General features: G+C 49.1%; 1 protein-coding gene and 1 pseudogene across 2 annotated transcripts; one reads left to right on the plus strand and one right to left on the minus strand.

The window, feature by feature from the left end:
* Window positions 1–6543: 6543 nt before the first annotated feature.
* LOC308519258 (speckle-type POZ protein-like) lies at window positions 6544–7622 on the minus strand (annotated as a pseudogene). Its single transcript has one exon. The product of its transcript is annotated as a speckle-type POZ protein-like (transcript).
* Window positions 7623–10687: 3065 nt separating this feature from the next.
* On the plus strand, window positions 10688–12139 carry LOC308520628 (F-box only protein 31-like; the record flags this gene model as incomplete). Its single annotated transcript, XM_081093234.1, has 1 exon — window positions 10688–12139. The coding sequence occupies one exon, from the start codon at window positions 10688–10690 to the stop codon at window positions 12137–12139; it is 1452 nt and encodes a 483-aa protein (XP_080949360.1).
* Window positions 12140–22416: the final 10277 nt, after the last annotated feature.

The following is a 22416-nucleotide window of genomic DNA, read 5'->3' on the forward strand; positions in this document are numbered from 1 at the left end:
AAGACAAACATCTCCTCCTTTGGACAATGTCCCCTGAGCCACGTGGTCACCCTCTCTGCTCTGCTGGGTGCTTCAGCATTCCCCACAGATGTCTTACAGCTGGTCCCAGCGTCGCAATTCCTCAGACCAGCTGCTTCTGTACAAGGTTTCTTGTTAGAGGGGAAAGGAAATTGCATCAATCATCACGTGGAACACTCATTGAAAGGGAGTCATTGAAAAAAGGATGGCATTTCCATGGGAACAATGGGAACCTCTCTGCCTACAATGATTGACAGCTTCGGTGGGTGATCTCAAACTCTCAGAAACAACCATTGAGCCACACCTTCACACTCCCCTTTTCCCACATCAACACAATCCTGACACAGCACCTCGGGACCAGGGGAAATCTGCCCATTGGGATATTGTTTTCTCTGCGTCTCAGCGGACTCGGGAGGAGCCAGCCTGGACTCATGGAGCTGATGACGCCCAAGCAGGGGCCCTGTGCACACTGGGAGGTGGGCTCTCTAGCCCAGATCAGGAGGGGCAACCCCCCACCCCCAGCCTCGCATTGAAACACCACACATTTCCAAGTGGCCCAGCACCTCTGGTCAGCATCTCTCAGAGGGTGAAGGAAAGCTTTGCACAATCAAGTCCTCATTCACATTAAAAAGATTGCTGTCCCCCATGCCCAAACCTCCACATACAGGAAGGTTCTGGTTGGAATAGTCACGCCTTCATTTGTTGAATACATCTTGTCCAGGATGTATTCCAGGATTAGCCTTGATCTTCATGCCCAGCTTTCTCTACCATTTGTTTCCATTTACACTGTGAGACACCTCACTTCCTTTGGAAGGAAATGGAAAATTCTCCAGGATGGGATGCTCGCTGTTTCGGTGCAGATGTGCACACAGGTTTTAAACTGAGATACTGTGAACATTCATGGACTGGAATTCTCACGATGACTAAGGAAGACAAGTGCTGGGTGTTTTCAGTAAAATCTGGTACCTTTTGGGGGGAGAATAGGAGCAGATTTCACAGTTTCCAGTTTTAGTTTAAATCTCTTCTTCTGGATCTGACACAGAGGGACAGGGAGACAGAGAAACAATCAGGGGATGTGCGTGCCCTTACCAGGAATCAGTGTGACTTCTTGGTTCATAGGTCAACACTCAGTCATTGAGCCTCGCTTGCTGGGCTGTGTGTTGCTATTTGGATGACCTGTTTCTACAAAGACAATGAGGCCCTGGCTAGGTAGATTACATGCCAGGGGGATGAGAGCCTTTACCTTGCTGGTGTTCTCATGCTGCTTGGAGCATCAGGCCTGTTTCCATCATCACAGCAGGTGGGAGCTGTGCCATCAGGACAAGCCTACTTCTACCTTCTGCCTATTGCTTCATAACACAGAATGAAGGTTAAACCATGCAGGCTGTCTCGACAAGGAGACCAGTCATTTACCAAACATTCTGCTTTGGTGACAACACATGACCCCCAAAAGTTCCTTGGGCAGCGGTACACAGGAATACTTACTAAGTTGCTAAACATTTCCCAAGTAAAACATTCACACTTACAAAGTTTTTAACATGCTCATTTAATTACACTTAGGAAGGCAACTTTGGACAAGAAATGCCATTTTCTAAAATAAAATCTATGTATCATACAAATGTAGAATACATCACACAGATAACTGCTGGCTCTGATTCATTTTTCATACATATCATAACTACATACAATAAGTTGGACATCACTTTCCAAACCACTGCTGTGTGAATGGCTGTACAAAGGGGGCTTGGGTCTTGGGCAGAGTCACCATGAAGTAGGTGCTGTCTGTGGAAATGGAATCCAGGCTTCTGGAGTCAAAACCAACGAAGAAGGTACCTCGGGAAGAATACAAGGAACCAGCACAGTGGCCACAGGTTCCATATGTCACCTCTCCAGGCCACTGCGGCCTCCATTACCTGTCTGTCCCTCGGTATCTCTGTCCCTCCGTTTCTGTGTCCCTCGGCCTGTGTGTCCCTCAGCCTGTATGTCCCTCGGTCACTGACACCAGGTGAGTCTGCTTGCATCTGCTCAGTGTGGGTGACTCTGGGAGCAGCGACACAATGCAGCACAGGGGAGCGCGTGCAGGATCCTCTGTCCATTCCCTGCCTCCTTCACACCTCGCTTTCCCCTGATACTCCTGGCCTCACCCCTAACGTGGTGGCTTGGGAAACCCTGCAAGGACCCCGCTAGAATGGCCTCGTCTTGTTGTGTCAGGACCTTGCCAGCTGAGGGACACTCGGACATTTTATTTTTATCTTATATACACATCGCGTTGAAAAACATCAGTGTAGCTGAATGCCCTGCTCATCATGGTGCCTTTCTTTAGGGGTATGCTGCTTTTTCACACCCTCCAAATCTTTTCCTTCTTTGTACTACTTTCTTGTTTATGTTTTCGTTAATTCTGACCAGAGGAGATGTTTTTTACAGAGAGAGGGACAGAGGGAGGGAGGGAGGGACTGAGGGAGGGAGGGAGGGAGATAAGGAGGGGAGAGGAGAGACAAGAAACAAAAAAGCAAACATGAATATGCAAGAGACACATGGATCTTTGGCTCCCACAGGAGCCCAGACCGGGGCTGGCCATGAAACCTGCATCCCAGGTATGTGCTCTGGACCAGGAATCCCACCAGCGACCCTTCCCTGGCCATCGAAGGTCGAACCAGCAAACAACGCTGGCTAGGGCCTATTCCTTCCGCTTAGCAGATGACAACACATGTCATTCTTTCTTCTGGCAGAAGGCAGCCAATCTAGGATGATCACTCATCATTGATCTTTCTCTCTTCTTTTCTGAAATAGTAGAAATGTATATTTCTAAAAAAACCACTGTGGCCCTGGCCAGTGTGCTTCAGTGTGGAGAGTGTCAGCCTGCACATGGAAGGGTCCCTGGTTCGATTCCCAGTTCGGGCACATGCCCAGGTTGCACGCTCCATCCCCATTGGGGAGGGGGGCATACCGAAGGCAGCTGATCCGTGATTCTCTCTCATCATTGATGTTTCCATCTCTCTCCTTCTCCCTTCATCTCTGAATTCAATAAAAATATATTTTTAAAAAACACAATGGGTTTCAACACAAAAGGATAGGAAGCAGGCTGAGGAGCTGCACAAACAGTACAAGGTGGACCTGGAGCACTGGCTCAAGAGTCTGTCTCCTGAAGAGTACGCTGCCTACACAGAGAGGACCTCTGGGAAGTGTAAGAACATGAACATGCGAAGAGGGGCCTGGCCCCAAGATCATCAGCACAGATGTGCAGTCTCCATCAGCAAGGACTCTGCAAGGAGGGCTTGCACGGGAGTAGGGGCTACAGGCTCCCAGGATGGCATCTTTAGAGACAAATGGGGACTATTCTCATTCCTCAGGGGGAGCTGAAGAAAAGAAGGAACATGGGGGAAAGGCAGAAAGCAGCAGCTCCTCAGACTCCAGCAGTAGCGATGAAGACGCCAACAGCTCTGGCTCATCTTCCTCGGGGACACCTCTGACTCAGACTCCAACTCAGATGTGTTCATTCCTGGATGGTGGGACAGACAACGTCCCAATTGAAGACTTTGCCATCTATGTACTTTGAAGGACTCTTCTCCCTGTCCCTGTTTATTGCTTTGCTGCTTCCTTCCTTTCTCCTCCTCCTCCTCCTCCTCCTCCTCCTCCTCCTCAATACAGAGTATGATGCATTGGGAAGCAGGGAATCAGGACAGTAGTCTCAATATCAGGTCCACGACCTCTGAGGAGAGAATTCTCCTGGGAGAAGAAATATATGTGCCTTGGATTGGGTACCCCGACACCATCAGTACCACTCTCCCTAGGAGCCCCAAGTCATGAATGATTTTGAAACAAATGGTGACATGATTGGGCAGATGTGAGGAGCACACTGCACTGGACTGCATATTTCTGAAGAAAGAAGTTTTCCTTTCCTCATTTTCTGTCTGCCAGGGGTGGTCGGGGGCCACCATGAGCCTGTGACTCCTACATTCTCTGCAAGAACTCTACCTCTGGACTCTTACACTACATCGGATGTGAGAAAGGAGTTGCCATTCTTTAGGTGACAGTGGGAAGCATCATGTAGCAGGCGATATTCAGACATGTATATTTAACTCTGACATCTCTATGAGACTTCCTAATTTCAAATAAAATAATATTTTCTAAGTTTAGCTGTTTTATTTGAACGAGGGCCTGCATGGAATAAATGTTTTATAATTTGGAGCACTGCTGCTCCAAGTAGTGTCTGCATTTGTTCTTGGAAAATCCTTCCTTTTGTTCCAGGTTCAAGTGAATCTCCTAGTTAGCTTTCAGGGTTGATGGATGTATCAGTGGATGTATGAATAAAGGGATAGATAGATAGAAAGATAGATAGATAGATAGATAGATAGATAGATAGATAGATAGATAGATGATAGATAGATGATAGATAGATGCATAGACACATAGATAGATAGATAGATAGATAGATAGATAGATAGATGATAGATAGATGCATAGACACATAGATAGATAGATAGATAGATAGATAGATAGATAGATGATAGATAGATGCATAGACACGTAGATAGATAGATAGATAGATAGATAGATAGATAGATGATAGATAGATGCATAGACACATAGATAGATAGATAGATAGATAGATAGATAGATGATAGATAGATGCATAGACACATAGATAGATAGATAGATAGATAGATAGATAGATAGATAGATAGATGATAGATAGATGCATAGACACATAGATAGATAGATAGATAGATAGATAGATAGATAGATGATAGATAGATGCATAGACACATAGATAGATAGATAGATAGATAGATAGATAGATAGATAGATAGATGATAGATAGATGCATAGACACGTAGATATGTAGATAGATAGATAGATAGATAGATAGATGATAGATAGATGCATAGACACATAGATAGATAGATAGATAGATAGATAGATAGATAGATAGATGATAGATAGATGCATAGACACATAGATAGATAGATAGATAGATAGATAGATAGATAGATAGATGATAGATAGATGCATAGACACATAGATAGATAGATAGATAGATAGATAGATAGATGATAGATAGATGCATAGACACATAGATAGATAGATAGATAGATAGATAGATAGATAGATAGGTGATAGATAGATGCATAGACACATAGATAGATAGATAGATAGATAGATAGATAGATAGATAGATGCATAGACACGTAGATAGATAGATAGATAGATAGATAGATAGATAGATGATAGATAGATGCATAGACACATAGATAGATAGATAGATAGATAGATAGATGATAGATAGATGCATAGACACGTAGATAGATAGATAGATAGATAGATAGATAGATAGATAGATAGAGGTAGATAGAAATATAAAGGTACCTGTGTCGCCCTGGCTGCTGTCCTCAGTGTTTACAGCATTGGCCTACCCTCCAAAGGGTCTTGAGTTCAATTCCTGATCACGAGCACCGACCTGGGTAGCAGGTTCGATCCCTGCACCCAGTTGGGGTGTGTTTGGGTGGCAACCGACTACTTTGTCTCTCACATAGGTTTCTCTCTCTCTTAAAAGCAATGGAAAAATATCCTCCGGTGGGGATTAACAAAAACAACAAAAAGAGGTATGTGGATAGATACATAGATACATAGAATGAAACAAACGTGTAAATATACACTACTAGAGGCCCGCTGCACAAACATTTGTGCACTTGGGAGGGTCCCTAGGCTTGGCCTGTGCCCTCTCGCAGTCTGGGACTCCTCGGGGAATGTCTACCTGCTGGCTTAGGCCTGCTCCCCGGGGGATTGGGCCTAAGCAGGCAGTCAGACATCCCTCTGGCAGCCCTGGAGCCCTCGGAGGATGTCCACTTCCCAGCAGGGAGCAGGCTTAGCACCATTTGGACATCCTCCGCGCTGCTGAGGAGAAGGGAGAGGCTCCCACCACCACCGCTGTGCTGGCAGCTGGCAGCCTAGCTTGTGGCTGAGCAGAGCTCCCCCTGTGGGAGTGCACTGACCACCAGGGGGCAGCTCCTGCATTGAGCATCTTTACCCTGGTGGTCAGTGTGTATCATAGTGACCAGTGATTCCCAGTCACTCTGCTGTTAAGGTCAATTTGCATATTACCCTTTTATTATATAGGATAGAGGCTGGGTTAGGGGCCAGCTGGTTTGCCCTGAAGGGTGTCCTGGATCAGGGTGGGCATCCCACTGGAGTGCCTGGAAAGTCTGTATGAGGGGTTGATGGTCATCTTCAGGCTGGCGACACCCCCTTCAGGGAGGGGGTTCCTGCTGCGGTGTCTGGCCAGCCTGGGTAAGTGACTGATGGTTGTTTGCAGGCTGGCCACAGCCCCTTCAAGGTGGGGGTCCCCGCTGGGGTGCCTGTCCAGCCTGGGGGAGGGGCTGTGGGCCGTTTTCAGGCTGACCACACCCCCTTCAGGGTGCGGGTCCTGCTGGGGTGCCTGGACAGGCTGGGTGAGGGGCTGATGGCTGTTTGCAGGTTGGCCAAGTCCCCCAATGGGGGCCCTCACCCCATGACGGTGTGGCCATTCTAGGTGAGAAACTGAGGGCTGTTTGCAGCCACCAAGTGGGGATGGGACCCCACCATGGCCTGCCACTCTTCACTCTCCAAGACATCCTCAGCATGAGAGTTGATGAAATCCACTGCCTGAGGTTTCAGTTGATCTGCTCTGTGGAGGTCAGCCAAGGTAAGCATTTCTGCAGCATCCTCCTCAGAGAGGTGTCTGCAGAGGGCTTCCTCACACATGACCTTCAAACGCTCCAGGGCATACTTGTCAGCAGCTGCCAGCAAACCATCAGCCACTTTGTCCAGGTTCGGAGCCTTCCCCGTGTAAATGAAGCACATCATTTCCTTAAAAACTCCAGGCTCCGTGTCAATGATTTCAACCCAACTCTTGTTGCTCTCCTCCATTGCATGTGCAAACATGGCCCTAAACACTGGGGAACGAGCTGCTAAGATAGCTTTTGTGAGCCTGGAATTCCTGGCCAGCAACACAAAAACAACAGTCTGTGAACCATGAATTTTCCCAAAGTCCTCCTAGTGCATGGACCACCTGGCACTCAGGAACCTTCACCATCTTCGTGGTGCTCTGGCCAGAAATGGTGACGAAATCTTGCACCACACTCACCTCAAAGAAGAGGGCCAGCTTGTCATCAGGGAGAAGACTATTGTCTTCATCCAAAAGAACATCTCTACGGATGAATTTCTCGAATCCCCCAGGATTTGCCTTGTACAAAGCTATATACCCGGTGACTCTCCAAAGATTTGATTTCTTCTTTCTTGTAATTCAGGATGGAGAGTTTGAATTTTGCCAAAAATATACACTTTGGAGAACTGACCAGAGACAAGTAAAGTGACAGATAATCTTTGCTTACTTTATCTAGCCCTTTCGGGTATAGTCTCAAACGCCATATCAGTTGATCAATGGCTTCTGATGAAAAGGTTGTACTTTGAACGACGTCACCCACTTCCTGCCAGCAAAAGCTAAAGTTACCGATGGTCCACATGTGGGAGAATTTCACTACCTTGATCTCAGTGTGGCACCAGCTCTCAGCTACAGGGCCACTCGACATTTCTGCTGGAGGTGGCGGACTTGGGACCCTTGACATTGCAAGTTTGAAGGTTCAACAAGATTTCCAAAGTCAGAGGACAATGATTTCTGTTCTCTTTTCACCCACGTTTAGTCAGTAGTGGGAAGATGAATGGTGGGGTCCAGCCCCAGCAGGTCCAGGGGTTCCCAACGGTGTGGACAGCACCAGCGAAGAAAGACTGACACGGAGACAGCGTTCAGATGATCAGCACAGCCAGCTTCTCTAGCCAGGTTCTCTAGCCAGGTTCTCTCTTTATTCTCCCGTTACATCTGTGTTGATACCACTTGATTTTAATCCTATCCATTCTATTCCAATGGTTAGGGCGTTTGTTATCTCCATCCCAAGGTCACTACTATACTGTTCTGTTCAGCTACAAGAAAGTAACTGAAGGAGATTATCTGAAGTAAAGATTATGTAGCTTAAGCGTGATTGTTCACAGCTGAGGTGATTAACTACCTGCCTGGCACTTAGTTAAGGAGTTTTACTGATTTATTCCCTTCCTTAGTCTTGTTAATCCCTAACTCCAGGGAAAAATTCCCACCTGGGGTAACAGCCTTTCTCAGAGAGGTGACCCTGGTTAAAACACATAGCACTAAGAAGGGGAGCAAACATATGAAGAACACTATGCCATATACGCCAGGTCCCTTGAAACATATGCTGTGCAGATGTTTCTTTCCTGCAGTGACTGTGTCAGGCAGCAAGGATGGACTGGCTTCCGACCAATGAAGTTGTCTTGTCTAACAGGAACTCTCTCAGAGTGGGGCCTACAGCTTCTGGTACCTGTCCTTCTGCATTGGCTTCATTCTTTCCACAACATCCAGGCTTTGCTTCTGAAAACAACTGTCTGAAAGATGCACCTAAAACATAAATGCTGTTTTGCTGACGTGGCTCAGTGCTTGAGCGACCAGGTCAGGGTATAGGGCCACCTTGCAGGCTCGATCCCCAGTGTGGGGCTTGCAGGAGGCAGCAATTCAGTGATTCTCTTTCATCATTGCTGTTTCTATGTCTCTCTTCCTCTCCCTTTCTCTCTACAATAAGAATAAAATAAATAAGACATAAATGCTATCACAGTGGACAGATGCTCAACAATATCTAAGATTCATTTAGTAATATTTATTGAGTTTTTGGTGACTGCCAGCCATTGCTTAAAGTGATCCTATGGAGGTAGGGAACGTCCTGCCTCAGGTCCATCTAAGGCCCCCAAAATCATTTGGTCTGGTCCTCCCAAGGCATAAGGGTCATTTAAAGGTTTGACCAAATTGCAGCAGCCTAATTGTCAATAATTGCATTTCGTTTTGTATGGCCCTCAAATGATGTAATAAATATCCAAATGGCCCTTGGCAGAAAAATGGTTCATCGCCCCTGTAATCTAATGTATTTACACTTCAATATAGTCCCTGGAGTAGACCCACAGGGAACACTCCCTAAAAATCCAATTACTTTCCCTTTCCACCACTGAAAAGAAATCACACATTATCCAATACTTGGGTACTTTTATCAAATTTCCAAAAATGTCGTCAATCTCATGTGTAAAAAATGATTCTTGTGAACACAATTGTTTTCTTCCCACTGGTAATTAGAGGAGCATCTTTTCCTGTTTCTTTGCTCTTTAATTTTCTTTGCCATAAAGAAGCTCTTCATAAAATTATTCATATTTCTATTGCATGATCCATTAATTTTATGATCTGCAAGTATAGATTTTTCATTGCATTCTAAAAACAAATTACTTTCTGACTAAAATGACAGGTATGACATACTGACAGTAAATCCCCTTCCTGTTCTAGAATACAGCAGGAACTCTATCTACCAGCAAGCACTGGACATTACTGTTGGCCAAAAGACAGAGCTAGCCTCCTTCCAGCCTCTGGTCATAGCTTGCTCATCCTTCAGTTAGTACATCATCTTGTTTATGTGTGTTTCCATTTAAAGACATCTTAGTTGTGACTGGCTTTTTTCACTTAGCATGACATTTTTAAGGTTTATGTATGCTATATTCTAGTGTATGGGTATACCACGTTTTGTTTACCCATTCATCAGTTGATGAGTATGACGGTTGTTTCCAGTTTGAGGCTCTTATGAATAACGGCGCTGTGAACATTGTGTAAAAGATTTTGTGTGAACAGGTTTCCATTTCTTTTGGGTATGTACCTAGAAGTGGAACTTCCGGGCCATCGGGTGACTCTGGTTTTCCAATGTGGCCCCGCTATTTTACATTTCGCCCAGCAATGTACGGAGGGGTCCGATTTTTAAGCATTCTCATGAATGTTTTATTTTATTTTATTTTTTTAATCTTTAATTTCTTTATTGGTTAAGGTATTAAAAATGTGTCCTCATCCCCCCAGTAACCACCGCCCCCACCACCACCACCACCACTCATGTTCTCATCCCCCTGTTGTCCATGTCCATTGGTTTGGCTTATATGCATGCATACAAGTCTTTTGATTGATCATTCCCCTTACCCCAACTCTCCCCTACTTTCCCTCTGGGGATGGATAGTCTGATCGCTGTTTCTCTGTCTTTGGATCTATCCCTGTTCATCGGTCTATGTTGTTCTGTATATTCCACAAATGAGCGAGATCATGTGGTATTTATCTTTCTCTGACTGGCTGATATCACTTAGCATAATGCTCTCCGGTTCCATCCATGCTGTTGCAAATGGGAAGAATTCCTTCGTTTTTACTGCAGCGTAGTATTCCCTTGTGTAGATGTACCACGGTTGTGTTTTTCTTTTTTTACTGCATTTCTGTGGAATGTCCCTCCCCCACCCCCCCATAGGCATATCCCTGGAGGCATCTCCCTACAGAAAGCAGATTAGTGACTGCCTGGGGCTAGGGCGGGAGGACAGGGAGGGGGCACTGGGAAAGGGAGGTGACTGTTAATGGGTATGGGTTTAAAGTCCTACAATTGGCTCCTCTCTGAGGGGGCGTGGCTAGGCCCTGGGGGGCGTGGCTGGACTTTAGGGCGGACCCAGTCAGCTTAAAAGCCTGCGGAGGAGGAGGAGGAGGAGGAGGAGGAGGAGGAGGAGGAGGAGGAGGAGGAGGAGGAGGAGCCACATTCTCTGTGCTGGCTGTTCAGCTAGGAGGATGGAGGAGTGCGCTTGCCTCTGCGGCTTGGGCTCTTCGCGGGGATGTTCGTGTCCTCAGGAGCCCCAGGACCCAGGTGAGACGGCAGCGTCCGAGGGCAAGCCGGCCCCGGCAGAAAAGCACCTCGAGGCGGACGCCGCAGCGCGCTGCTGCGCGGGGAGTGGAGGAATCGCGAGCCCCAGGCCGCCCCCGCACTGCTCACTGCATGACCTGCCTGTGGAGTTGCTGATGGAGATCTTTGCCTCGCTCCCCGGCACCGACCTGGCCAGCCTGGCCCAGGCCTGCACCAAATTCCGCCACATCCTGCACACCGACAGCATCTGGAGACGGCGCTGCAGGGAGGAGTTTGGCGTTTGTGAAACCTTGCAGAATCTGGAAGCGGTAGGTACGTCTTACCGAGAAGGCTATGGGAAGCTGCTCCACCCATACAGACACATTTTGGGATTGTGGCAGCGAGATGCTGAGGGCCTTAAAACACTGCTGTATGTCGCGGTGGACGGCTTAGGCATCACTGCGTGGACGGACAGGCCTTGTCCTCACACCCGTGTGGACGGCACGATGAGGTTCAAGCCCGCGTTCCGAATCCGCCTGACGGAGACGAAATCAGCCACGGTGGAGTGCATGGAAGGCCGCCACCGCAGGCCCCACTGTCGCCGCCTGCAGATTCGGAAGGACAGGCTCCGCACCCGGTGCCAGAAGACAGACCACCTGAAGGATTTACCGACGCGGCTTCTGGAGAAGTGGGGGCAGATTCTGGTGCCGGAGGACAGACAGCGGTATGACTGCCGGACCTACCGCCGCCTCTACCTCCCGCCCAGCCGCCCGGACAACCTCATCAGGCCAGGCCTCTTCCAACGCAAACCCGATCACTATGGCCTCATCGCCGTGCTCAGCTTCCACGGGAAGTGTGCCAGGCTCACGCCCATCACGGGAACCTTATTCCCGACGTTGCAGATCCACCTCCTGCGCCGCATCGAGATGCAAGGTGGCGAGATCTTCGGGGACGTCGACGAGCTCTCCCGCGTGGTCCGGGAGATGGACGAGCAGGTGCTCCGGGAGCAGCAGCAGCAGCAGCAAGAAGACGGGACTGAGGAAAGCGAGGGCCATGGCGGGCAGAGCCCTGCCCAGCCCAGCGCCGGGGAGTCCGGGGCTGCCCCTGCGGAGGAGCCGCCTGTCCCGTTTGTTCTGCCTGAGGGCGTGCGCTCAACGGACCAGAACTACCCCCGAACCTGCCGGATGTGTTTCTATGGCGTGATCACTTCTATCTATAATGGCTTCACCGAGTCCAGCACTGGCATCGTCGTCACCCTGTTCGATGAGAACCGCTTCGGGTTCCTGTGTCTGCAGGAGAGAGCCTTCAGCCTGTTCGTCAGAGTCCAGAACACCTTCCGGAATGCGGAGGCACCATCGCCGCAGGCCTTCCTGGAGATGCTCTCCAGAATCCGGTCCTGACCCCCTGGGAGGACGGGCTGGCACGCACTTTGAAGATCTGACCAAGTTACCCACCTTGGTTTGTTTTTTTAATCCTCACCCGAGGATATTTGATGTTTAGAGAGAGTGGGGGGGAGAGGGAAAGAAAGAAAGAATCGATGGGAGAGAAACACATCAGTCGGTTGCCTCCTGCCCAAGCCCGGAACAGGGCCAGGCTGGGTAGGGGCCAGCAGTTGAGGTCGAAATAAACCTTAGACCAGTGGTCTCAACCTTCCTAATGCTGCGACCCTTTAATACAGTGCCTCATGTTGTTACAAATTGAACATAATGAAAGCATAGTGATTCATCACAAATAAATAAATAAAGACATCTTAGCTAACATCTATTGTTTATTTATTCACATTGAACTCATGGCCAAGAGCAATGGAGCTCATTCCTTATGAAAGCTTCTCTAACAGACACATTCTCTCCACAAAGCAGAGCGAGTGCTTTGGCACTAAGGCTGCCAGCTGTTTTAAACAGCAGGGGCCACCGGCTCCTGGGATGGCGTCTTCAGAGACAAATGGGGACTGTTCTCATTCCTCACGGGGAGCTGAAGAAAAGAAGGAACATGGGGGAAAGGCAGGCAGCAGCAAGCTCCTCAGACTCCAGCAGTAGCGATGAAGATGCCAGCAGCTCCAGCTCCTCCTCCTCGGGGGACACCTCTGACTCAGACTCCAACTGAGCTTTGTTCCTTCCTAGGTGGCCGGACAGAGAACTTTCCAACGGAAGTCTTGGGCATCTATGTATAGTGCAGGGCTCTTCTCCCTGTCCCTGTTTGTTGCTTTACTTCCTTCCTTTCCCCTCCTCCTCCTCCTCAATACAGAGTAGGATGGGTTGGCAAGCGGGGAATTGGGACAGAACTCTCAATATCAGGTCCACACACCTGGGAAGAGAGGTTCCTGCTGGGAGAAGAACTATATCTGAGCCTGTATTGGGTTCCCCTACACCAGTGATGGTGAGCCTTTTGAGCTCGGCATGCCAGCAGTTTGAAAAACCCTAACTTAACTCTGGGGCCATGTTGCATATAGAAATTTTTTGATATTTGCAACCATAGTAAAACAAAGACATATTTTTGATATTTATTTTGTATATTTAAATGCCATTTAACAAAGAAAAATCAACCAAAAGAATGAGTTCGCCTGTCACATCTGACACGTGTGTCATAGGTTCGCCATCACTACCCTACACCATCAGTACCACTCCCTCTAGGAGCCCCAAGCAATGAAGGATCTTGAAACAAACAGATGACTGGGCAGCTGTGAGGAGCACACTGCACTGGACTGCGTATTTGTGAAGAAATAAGTTTTGCTTTCCTCATTTTCTGTCTGCCAGGGGTGGTCGGGGGCCACCATGAGCCTGTGAGTCCTACATTCTCTGCAAGAACTCTACCTCTGGACTCTTACACTACATCGGGTGTGAGAAAGGAGTTGCCATTCTTTACGTGACAGTGGGCAGCATCATGTACCAGGCAATATTTATACATGTATATTTAACTCACATCTCTAGGAGACTTTCTTACTAATTTCAAATAAAATTATATTTTCTAAGTTTAGCTGTTTCATTTGAACGAGGGCCTGCATGGAATAAATGTTTTATAATTTGGAGCACTGCTGCTCCAAGTAGTGTCTGCATTTGTTCTTGGAAAATCCTAAATTCCTTCCTTTTGTTCCAGGTTCAAGTGAATCTCCTATTTAGCTTTCAGGGTTGGTGGATGGATGAGTGGATTTATGAATGAAGGGATAGATAGATGATAGATAGATAGATAGATAGATAGATAGATAGATAGATAGATGATAGATAGATATAGATAGATAGATGATAGATAGATAGATAGATAGATAGATAGATAGATGATAGATAGATAGATAGATGATAGATAGATAGATAGATAGATAGATAGATGATAGATAGATAGATAGATAGATAGATGATAGATAGATAGATAGATAGATGATAGATAGATATAGATAGATAGATGATAGATAGATAGATAGATAGATAGATGATAGATAGATAGATAGATGATAGATAGATAGATAGATAGATAGATGATAGATAGATAGATGATAGATAGATAGATAGATGATAGATAGATGATAGATAGATAGATAGATGATAGATAGATAGATAGATAGATAGATAGATAGATAGATAGATGATAGATAGATATAGATAGATAGATAGATAGATAGATAGATAGATGATAGATAGATAGATAGATAGATGATAGATAGATATAGATAGATAGATGATAGATAGAAAGAAAGAAATATAAGGATACCTGGATAGCCCTGGCTGCTGTCCTCAGTGTTTACAGCATTGGCCTACCCTCCAAAAGGTCTTGAGTTCAATTCCTGATAACGAGCACCTACCTGGGTAGCAGGTTTGATTTCTGCCCCCAGTTGGGGTGTGTTTGGGAGGCAACCAACTAATTTGTTTCTCAAATAGGTTTCGCTCTCTCTTAAAAGCAATGGAAAAAAATATCCTCAGGCGAGGATGAACAAAAACAACAAGGTATGTGGGTAGCCACATACATAGATACAGAGAAAGATATGGACGTGTAAATACACACTGCTCTGTTCTCCTGCTCTGCCTGTGGATTACTGTGGCAGGACCACGTTGCTTTGATTATCTGGTTTGCAGATATATTTGAAAATCTATTTAATGTGAAATTAAATTAAATCCTTTCCCCCGTATATTCCTGACTATTTCCATATTGTTCTCTCATGTATATAAGCAAAATAAAATAATTGTATCATTTTTATGTGAAAACCATTAAATTTTCAGCATTTAGATAACTAGATATCTTAGTGAATTATATATACACATTCAGGGGAGAAGCCCTATGTGTGCAGGGAGTGTGGGAGAGACTTTACACAGAAGTCACACCTCATCAGACACCAGAGGACACACCCAGGGGAGAAGTCTGGTGTTTGCAGGGAAGGTGAGTGACTCGTTAGCTCTCAATCGCACCTCAGCAGCTATAGGTCAAGTGTAGGCACCACATACCTCATATCCCAGCTCTGAGGGGCTTCAGAGGAAGCCTGCTGGCCCATTTCCCTCCCCAAGATTATAATTAGTACAGAAGTAACTGGTCAAACATCCTCCACTTTTATGAGGAGAGGCAATAGACAAACAGTTCCTTAAGTGCTGCCTGGATGTCAACACCAATGTCCCTCATGCTGTTTTTTTGGCCTCGATTTAATAAAGTTTGTGTCCATACAAACCTGAAGCCGACATGCCTCATCCCCATTACCACTGAAAGCAGAGTTCCAGGAGGGCCTCAGAGAACCCTCAGCCACAGACCTGAACCCGGGAAGGCGGAATCTGGCGTCAGTCCAGTGAGGTTCCTGCCAGGGAGAGGGATTGAGACAGACTCACCAGGAACGGGAATCGCCCCCACCAACCCCTTGGCTTCTCCTGGCTCCTCCCTGATTCCTCCGACCGCTGTAGCCTCAGAGGTGAAAGCCAGGGAGGGCGTGTGAGCGCGTGTGTGTGCACGCGTGCGTATGTGTGTGTATGTGTGTGTGTGTGCCCGTGTGCCAGTGCATGCACCTGTGCTGCCTCAGTCTGGGCACTGGTCGCCCTCACCCATCTTGCTGCCTGTGTAACGTTGGCATCTCACCTGGGGCACAGCATGTGGGCGCCAGGTCTGTCCACAAGTGTTAGAGTCTCAGCTCTGCCCTCACTACTGTGTGACCTAAGGCAAGACCCCCAACGTCTCTGTGTCTCTTTCCAATCTATGAAGGGGGAGGATGACCCAGCCTTTGGAGTGTCATTCACAATTAGGTCAGCACCGGCGCATGTGGCTCAGGGTGGATAGAGAGCTAGTCTCTCGGTGAACAGCATCTGCCAGGCCTTGAGGTGACAAGGGAGGCAGAGGGCGTGGGGCCCGGGAGCCAGTTCAGAACTCGAGCAGACCCACTGCTCTGCGTGGACTCGGCTGCCTGAGCAGGAGGCGTGGGGTCAGGCATGCGCCTCCCCCCCGGCCACCCCCTCCCACTGAGCCTGGGCAGGCGGCACTGAGAGTGACCAGGACACAGGCCCTCGCCACCCTGCTGAGAGCTGCTCAGAGCACCTCACCTCACAGTGTGTGTGACGCCCACCTCGCAGCAGCTCCTGGTGCTGGCCTTGTACCTGGGTCAGCGGGTCTAACCCTCCCCTGACCCGTCTGAAATCCTTAACTGCACGTTTCTTACGGGGAGTCTGATGGGCCATGAACCCGCGTGAGTAGAGCTGGCAGGCCGTGTTGGTCATTCCTGGCCACCGGTTCACAGGTAACGTCCACCGAGGCCAGGAGCACCGACCCTGTGGGCCCATGGGTGGGACTTAAGCGAGGCTCCAGGGAGCAGGTAAGCGTCTGTCTGGGGAGGCGACGGGGCCACAGCAACCAGAGGCCCTGCTTTTCTTACAAAAGAGCGGACGTCAATGCAGGGAGCAGGCACACGCAGTGAGGGCCCGTCACCCCTCAGCCTGAGGGACCAAGCTCAGCACCTGTTCCTGGAGGAGGGCTCCTGAAGGGGGCACCCAAATCCACGACCTGGGACCATGACCTTCCCTCTCCCGCCCGGCTGGCGTGGCTCAGTGCTTGAGTATCGACCTATGAACCAGGAGGTCAGGGTTCAATTCCTGGTCAGGGCACATGCCCGGGTTGTGGGCTTGATCCCCAGTGTGGGGCCTGCAAGAGGCAGCGGATCCATGATTCTCTGTCATCATGGATGTTTCTCTCTCTCTCTCTCTCTCCACCCCCCTTCCTCTCCCTTTCTATATGATATCAATAAAAAATATATTTTAAAAAATGATGGCATTTCTATGTGAATAATGGGAACCTCATACCCTACAATGACTGAGGGCATGGGTGGGTGACCTGAAACTCTCAGAAGCAACCATTGAGCCACACCTTCACACTCGTGTTTTCCCACATTAACCCAATCCTGACACACCTCAGGACCAGGAGAAATCTGCCAGTTGGGATATTGTTTTCTGTGGGTCTCAGCTGACTTGTGAGGAGCCAGCCCACAGTCATGGAGCTGATGATGCCCAAGCAGGGGCCCTGTGCACATTGGGAAATGGGCTCTCTCCCTCAGGTCAGGAGGGGCCACCCCCACCCCCAGCCTCACACTGGAAGACCACATATTTCCAAGTGGCTCAGCACCTCTGGTGAGTATCTCTCAGGGGTTGAATGAAAGGTTTGCACAAGCAAGTCCTCATTCACATTAAAAATGTTGGTGTTCCCGTGCCCAAACCTCCACATACAGGAAGGTTCTGGTTTGACTAGTCACACCTTGATTTCTTGAATACATCTTTCCCAGGTTGCAATGACTAGCCTTTCTCTTCATGCCCAGCTTTTTCTACCATTTGTTTCCATTTCCAGTGTGAGACGTCTCACTTCCTTTGGAAGGAAATGGAAAATTCTCCAGGATGCGATGCTCCATTGTTTGGGTGTAGATGTGCACACAGGTTTTAAACTGAGATACTGTGAACATTCATGGACTGGAATTCTCACGATGACTAAGAAAGACAAGTGGTGGGTGTTTTCAGTAAAATCTGATACCTTTTGTGGGGAGGATAGGAGCAGATTTGACAGTTTCCAGTTTTATGTTAAATCTGTTCTTCTTGATCTGAGACACACAGGGACAGGGACCTAAAGAGAAACAATCAGGTGATATGCGTGCCCTTACCAGGAATCAAGGGGACTTCTTGGTTCATAGGTCAACACTCAATCAATGAGCCTCGCTTGCTGGGCTGTGTGTTGCTATTTGGATGACCCGTTTCTACAAATACAATGCGGCCCTGGCTGGGTAGATTACATGCCAGGGGGATGAGAACCTTTGCCTTGCTGGTGTTCCAAGGTTGCTTTGAGCATCAGGCCTGTTTCCATCATCACAGCAAGTGGGAACTGTGGCTTCAGTACAAGTTTATTTCTACCTTCTGCCTATAGGTTCATAACAGAATGAAAGGCAAACCATGAAGGCTGTCTCAACAAGGGTACCAGTCATTTACCAAACATTCTGCTTTGGTGACAACACATGACCCCCAACAGTTCCTTGGGCAGCGATACACATTCATACTTGCCAAGTTTCTAAACTTTTGCCAAGTAAAACATTCATTCATACAAAGTTTTAAACATGCTCATTTAATTACACTTCGGAAGGCAAATTTGTACAACAAATGTCATTTTCTAAAATAAAATGTATGTATAATACAAATGTATAATACATCACACAGATGACTGCTTGGCTCTGATTTGTTTTTCATGCATACAATAACTATATAGAATAAGTTTGAGATCACTTTCCAAACAACTGGTGTGTGAATGGATGTCCAGAGAGGTCTTGGGTCTTGGGCAGAGTCACCATGAAGTAGGTGCTGTCTGTGGAAATGGAATCTAGGGCTCTGGAGTCAAAAACCTCTGAGAAGGTACATCTGGGAGGATAAAAGGAACCAGCACAGTGGCCACAGGTTCCCGGATGTCACCTCTCCAGGCCACTGCGGCCTCGATTATCTGTCTGTCCCTCAGTCTCTGTGTCCCTCAGTCTGTGTGTCCCTTGGTCACCAACACCGGGTGAGTCTGCTCCCATCTTCTCAGTGGGGAGGACTCTTGGAGCAGCGACACAAGGCAGTAAAGGGGAGCACGTGCAGGACCCTCCTCTGTCCATTCCCCGCCTCCTCACACCTCGCTTTGCCCTGCTTTTCCCGGCCTCGCCCCCTAGAGCCTCGCCCCAATGTGGTGGCTTGGGAGACCCTGCAAGGACCCCGCTAGAATGGCCTCGTCTTGTTGTGTCAGGACCTTGCCAGCTGAGGGACACTCGGACATTTTAATTTTATCTTATAGACACATCGCGTGGAAAAACATCAGTGGAGCTGAATGCTCTGCTCATCATGGTGCCTTTCTTTAGGGGTATGCTGCTTTTTCACACCCTCCGAATCTTTTCCTGCTTGGTACTTTTTTCTTGTTTATGTTTTGGTTAATTCTTACCAGAGGATATGTTTTTTACAGACAGAGGGAGGGAGGGAGGGGATAGAGAAGAAACAAAAAAGCAAACATGAATATGCAACAGACACATGGATCTTTGGCTCCCACAGGAGCCCAGACCAGGGCTGGCCATAAAACCTGCATCCCAGGTATGTGCTCTGGACCAGGAATCCAACCAGCGACCCTTCCCTGGGCATCCGAAGGTCTAACCAGTGAACAACACTGGCCAGGGCCTATTCCTTCTGCTTAGCAGATGAGAATAAATGTCACTCTTTCTTCTGGCAGAAGGCAGCCAATCTAGGATGATCACTCATCATTGATCTTTCTCTCTTCCTTTCTGAAATAGTAGAAATGTATCTTTCTAAAAAACCCACTGTGGCCCTGACCAGTGTGCCTCAGTGGAGAGAGTGTCAGCCATGAATTGAAGGGTCCCTGGTTCGATTCCCAGTCAGGGCACACGCCCGGTTGTGGGTTTGATCCCTAGTGGGAAGAGGGGGATACAGGAGGCAGCTGATCCATGATTCTGTCTCATCATTGTTATTATTGATGTTTCCATCTCTCTCCCTCTCCGTTCATCTCTGAAATCAATAAAAATATATTTTTTAAAAACACACTGGGTTTCAACACAAAAGTTTAAGTTGAATATTTTTTCACACTATGAACACGTTCCCATGATAACCCTGCATCTGGAGGTGCCATCAACAATGACAGCCTCCCTGGTACTGATTGCATCAATAATGGCAGCCTCTAGGTTACGGACCGAATTACTGAACGCACAGGTTCCCCATGTCACTGCAGCAGCCAAGGCCTCCCTTTGCAGGGCTGTGACAGGAAGGGGTGAAAAAGCCAGACCCGTGACTTCAGTCCATCCAGGGAAGAAATAATTGCACCCTGGACAGCCTCAATGATTTTGTAGGGTTTTCTGTGAATTATTGTTGTTGTTGTTGTTGTTTGGAACAGGGGTTCCCTCGGGGGTGAGGACGACGGAGCCCAACGCGCTGGGGCGTCTGCATGCACGACTCCGGAGACCAGGTTCAGAGACACAGATCTAAGTTTATTGAGGAAGTAAACACATTATCTCCCTTGTTACAGCCGTATATAAAGGGATGAGCTGCCAATGCAATAGGGACACGCTTGCTATGTTATCAAATGGGCATGAGGGTCGTGGCTAAGAGTAGGTGACTCTTGGAGATTTGTCAGGCAGGCGTTGCCACTTCCTGGTGTGCCAAGGAAGCCTGTTCGCTGGAGTGTGCTCACAGCGTTGCTTCGGCCACAGCACTGAGATAAATCTCTTGAGCTCTGCCCACAGTTGTTTGTTTGTGGGTTTTGGGGTAGAATTTTTCATCAAATTCACAGGACATTAGCTAACATTTCAGCACCACAGATAGAAGCACAAGGTGTTATTCTTTGAATGGCCACAAGAGGGACGCAGAGGATCGTTTTTTGCAAAGGAATTCCCTGACAGCTTCCTTTGAGGCAGTGGTTCTCAACCTTCCTAATGCCGCGACCCTTTAATACACTTCATGTTTTCCTGACCCCCAACCATAAAATTATCTTCGTTGCAACTTCATAACTGTCATATTGCTACTGTTATGAATCGTCATATAAATATCTGATATGCAGCATGTATTTTCATTGTTACAAACTGAACATCATTAAAGCATAGTGATAAATCACAAAAAAAATATGTAATTATATATGTGTTTTCCGATGGTCTTAGGCGACCCCAGAGAAAGGGTCGTTCGACCCCCAAAGGGGTCGCAACCCACAGGTTGAGAACCGCTGGTCTAGTGGGAATCCCTGTTTCCCAGAAGGCAACTCCCCGCCTACCGCCTGGTCCTCTCGCTAAGGAAGCAAACACATGCGCCTGGAAGACAGTCCGGGACCTAAATACCGTCGTGAGGAACACAGACTCGGTCAGGCGGCAGGAAGGCCGCGTCAGCCCAACACCTGCCCGGGCTTGGGACTCACCGCTCCCAGGGTCCCTCCGCGACGCTGCGGGAATCCAAGCCCTGGACACCGCCCAGCGGCGCCATGGCTGAAGGCTTCTTGATGGACACTCGCAGGACCCAGGGCAGCCAATCACCACGGGGGGGGGGGCTTGGGGGGAGGCGGGCTCTTTCCACAGCATTCTGCCCTTGACTGGCAGGAAGGCTCCACCCGGCGCCCCGCCCTTTCCGCGTTTCTGACCGCCCATTGGCGGGCCGGGCACCGTGACAGCAGCACTGATTGGCGGCTGGCGCTGACGCTCTGGAGGCGGGAAGCTTCCCCTCGCCCCGCCTCACACCGCCTGAGGGCGGGAGCGCGCGTCCAGGAGCGAGGGTTTGAGGGGACCTCCGGCAGGTGCGCAGCGCGGCCGGGAGACGGACAGGAAAACCGGGGCCTCGGGTGGGAACCCCTTTGCCGCCGGCCTTCAACCCCCCAGCCGAAGACCCGGGGTGTCCTCCCGAGAGGCCCCCAGGCCTGTCAGCCTCCAGGGACCCCAAGTCCGATAACCCGGAGGACCCCCGGTCTCAGCGCCCAGAGGAACGCTCAATCCCCCAAAGCTCAGACCCAGCACAGCCCGGGCTCCCTAACCACGGCACCCCGGAAAGACCGCATTCCCAACTCTGACTCCCGGAACCATGGAGCCTGTCCCTGAGACCCCAAACCTCTGCACAGGACCCACGAATCCCCTCACCCGAGCTCCCCAAGGTTCCTGGCCAGAAAGACCCGGATCCTGTCCCGCGGGGCCCGTCTCCTCAGCCCCTTGAGGCGCCTCCTCCCGCGTCCATTGCTCCGGGATCACGGGTGCCATTCCCGAACCCGGTTCCGTCCCGGCACAGCCACCCATTGTCTGGGAGCCTCCACCTCCACCCCCAGGGCCCTCAGTCCCCCCACCGCACCCCTCAGTCCCTCTTCCGCACCCCTCAGTCCCCCACCGCGCCCCTCAGTCCCCTGACCACGCCCTCAGACCCCCCACCGCGCCCCTCAGACCCCTGTCCGCGCCCCTCAGACCCCTGACTGCGCCCCTCAGACCCCCGACCACGCCCCTCAAATCCCAGACCGCGCCCCTCAGACCCCCCCACCGCGCCCCTCAGTCCCCCCTTCCGCACCACTCAGCTCCCCGACCGCGCCCTCAGACCTCCCACCGCGTCCCTCAGTCCCCCCAACTCGCCCTTCAGTCCCCCGGACCACGCCCCTCAGTCCACCCACCGCGCCCCTCAGACCCCCCATGACCGCGCCCCTAAAACCTCTGACCCCGTCCCTAAGTCCCCCGTGCCCTTCAGTCCCCCAACGC

The sequence above is a fragment of the Myotis nattereri genome, assembly GCF_964212035.1.
Source record: "Myotis nattereri genome assembly, chromosome: 5".
In the NCBI taxonomy this organism is placed as follows: domain Eukaryota; kingdom Metazoa; phylum Chordata; class Mammalia; order Chiroptera; family Vespertilionidae; genus Myotis; species Myotis nattereri.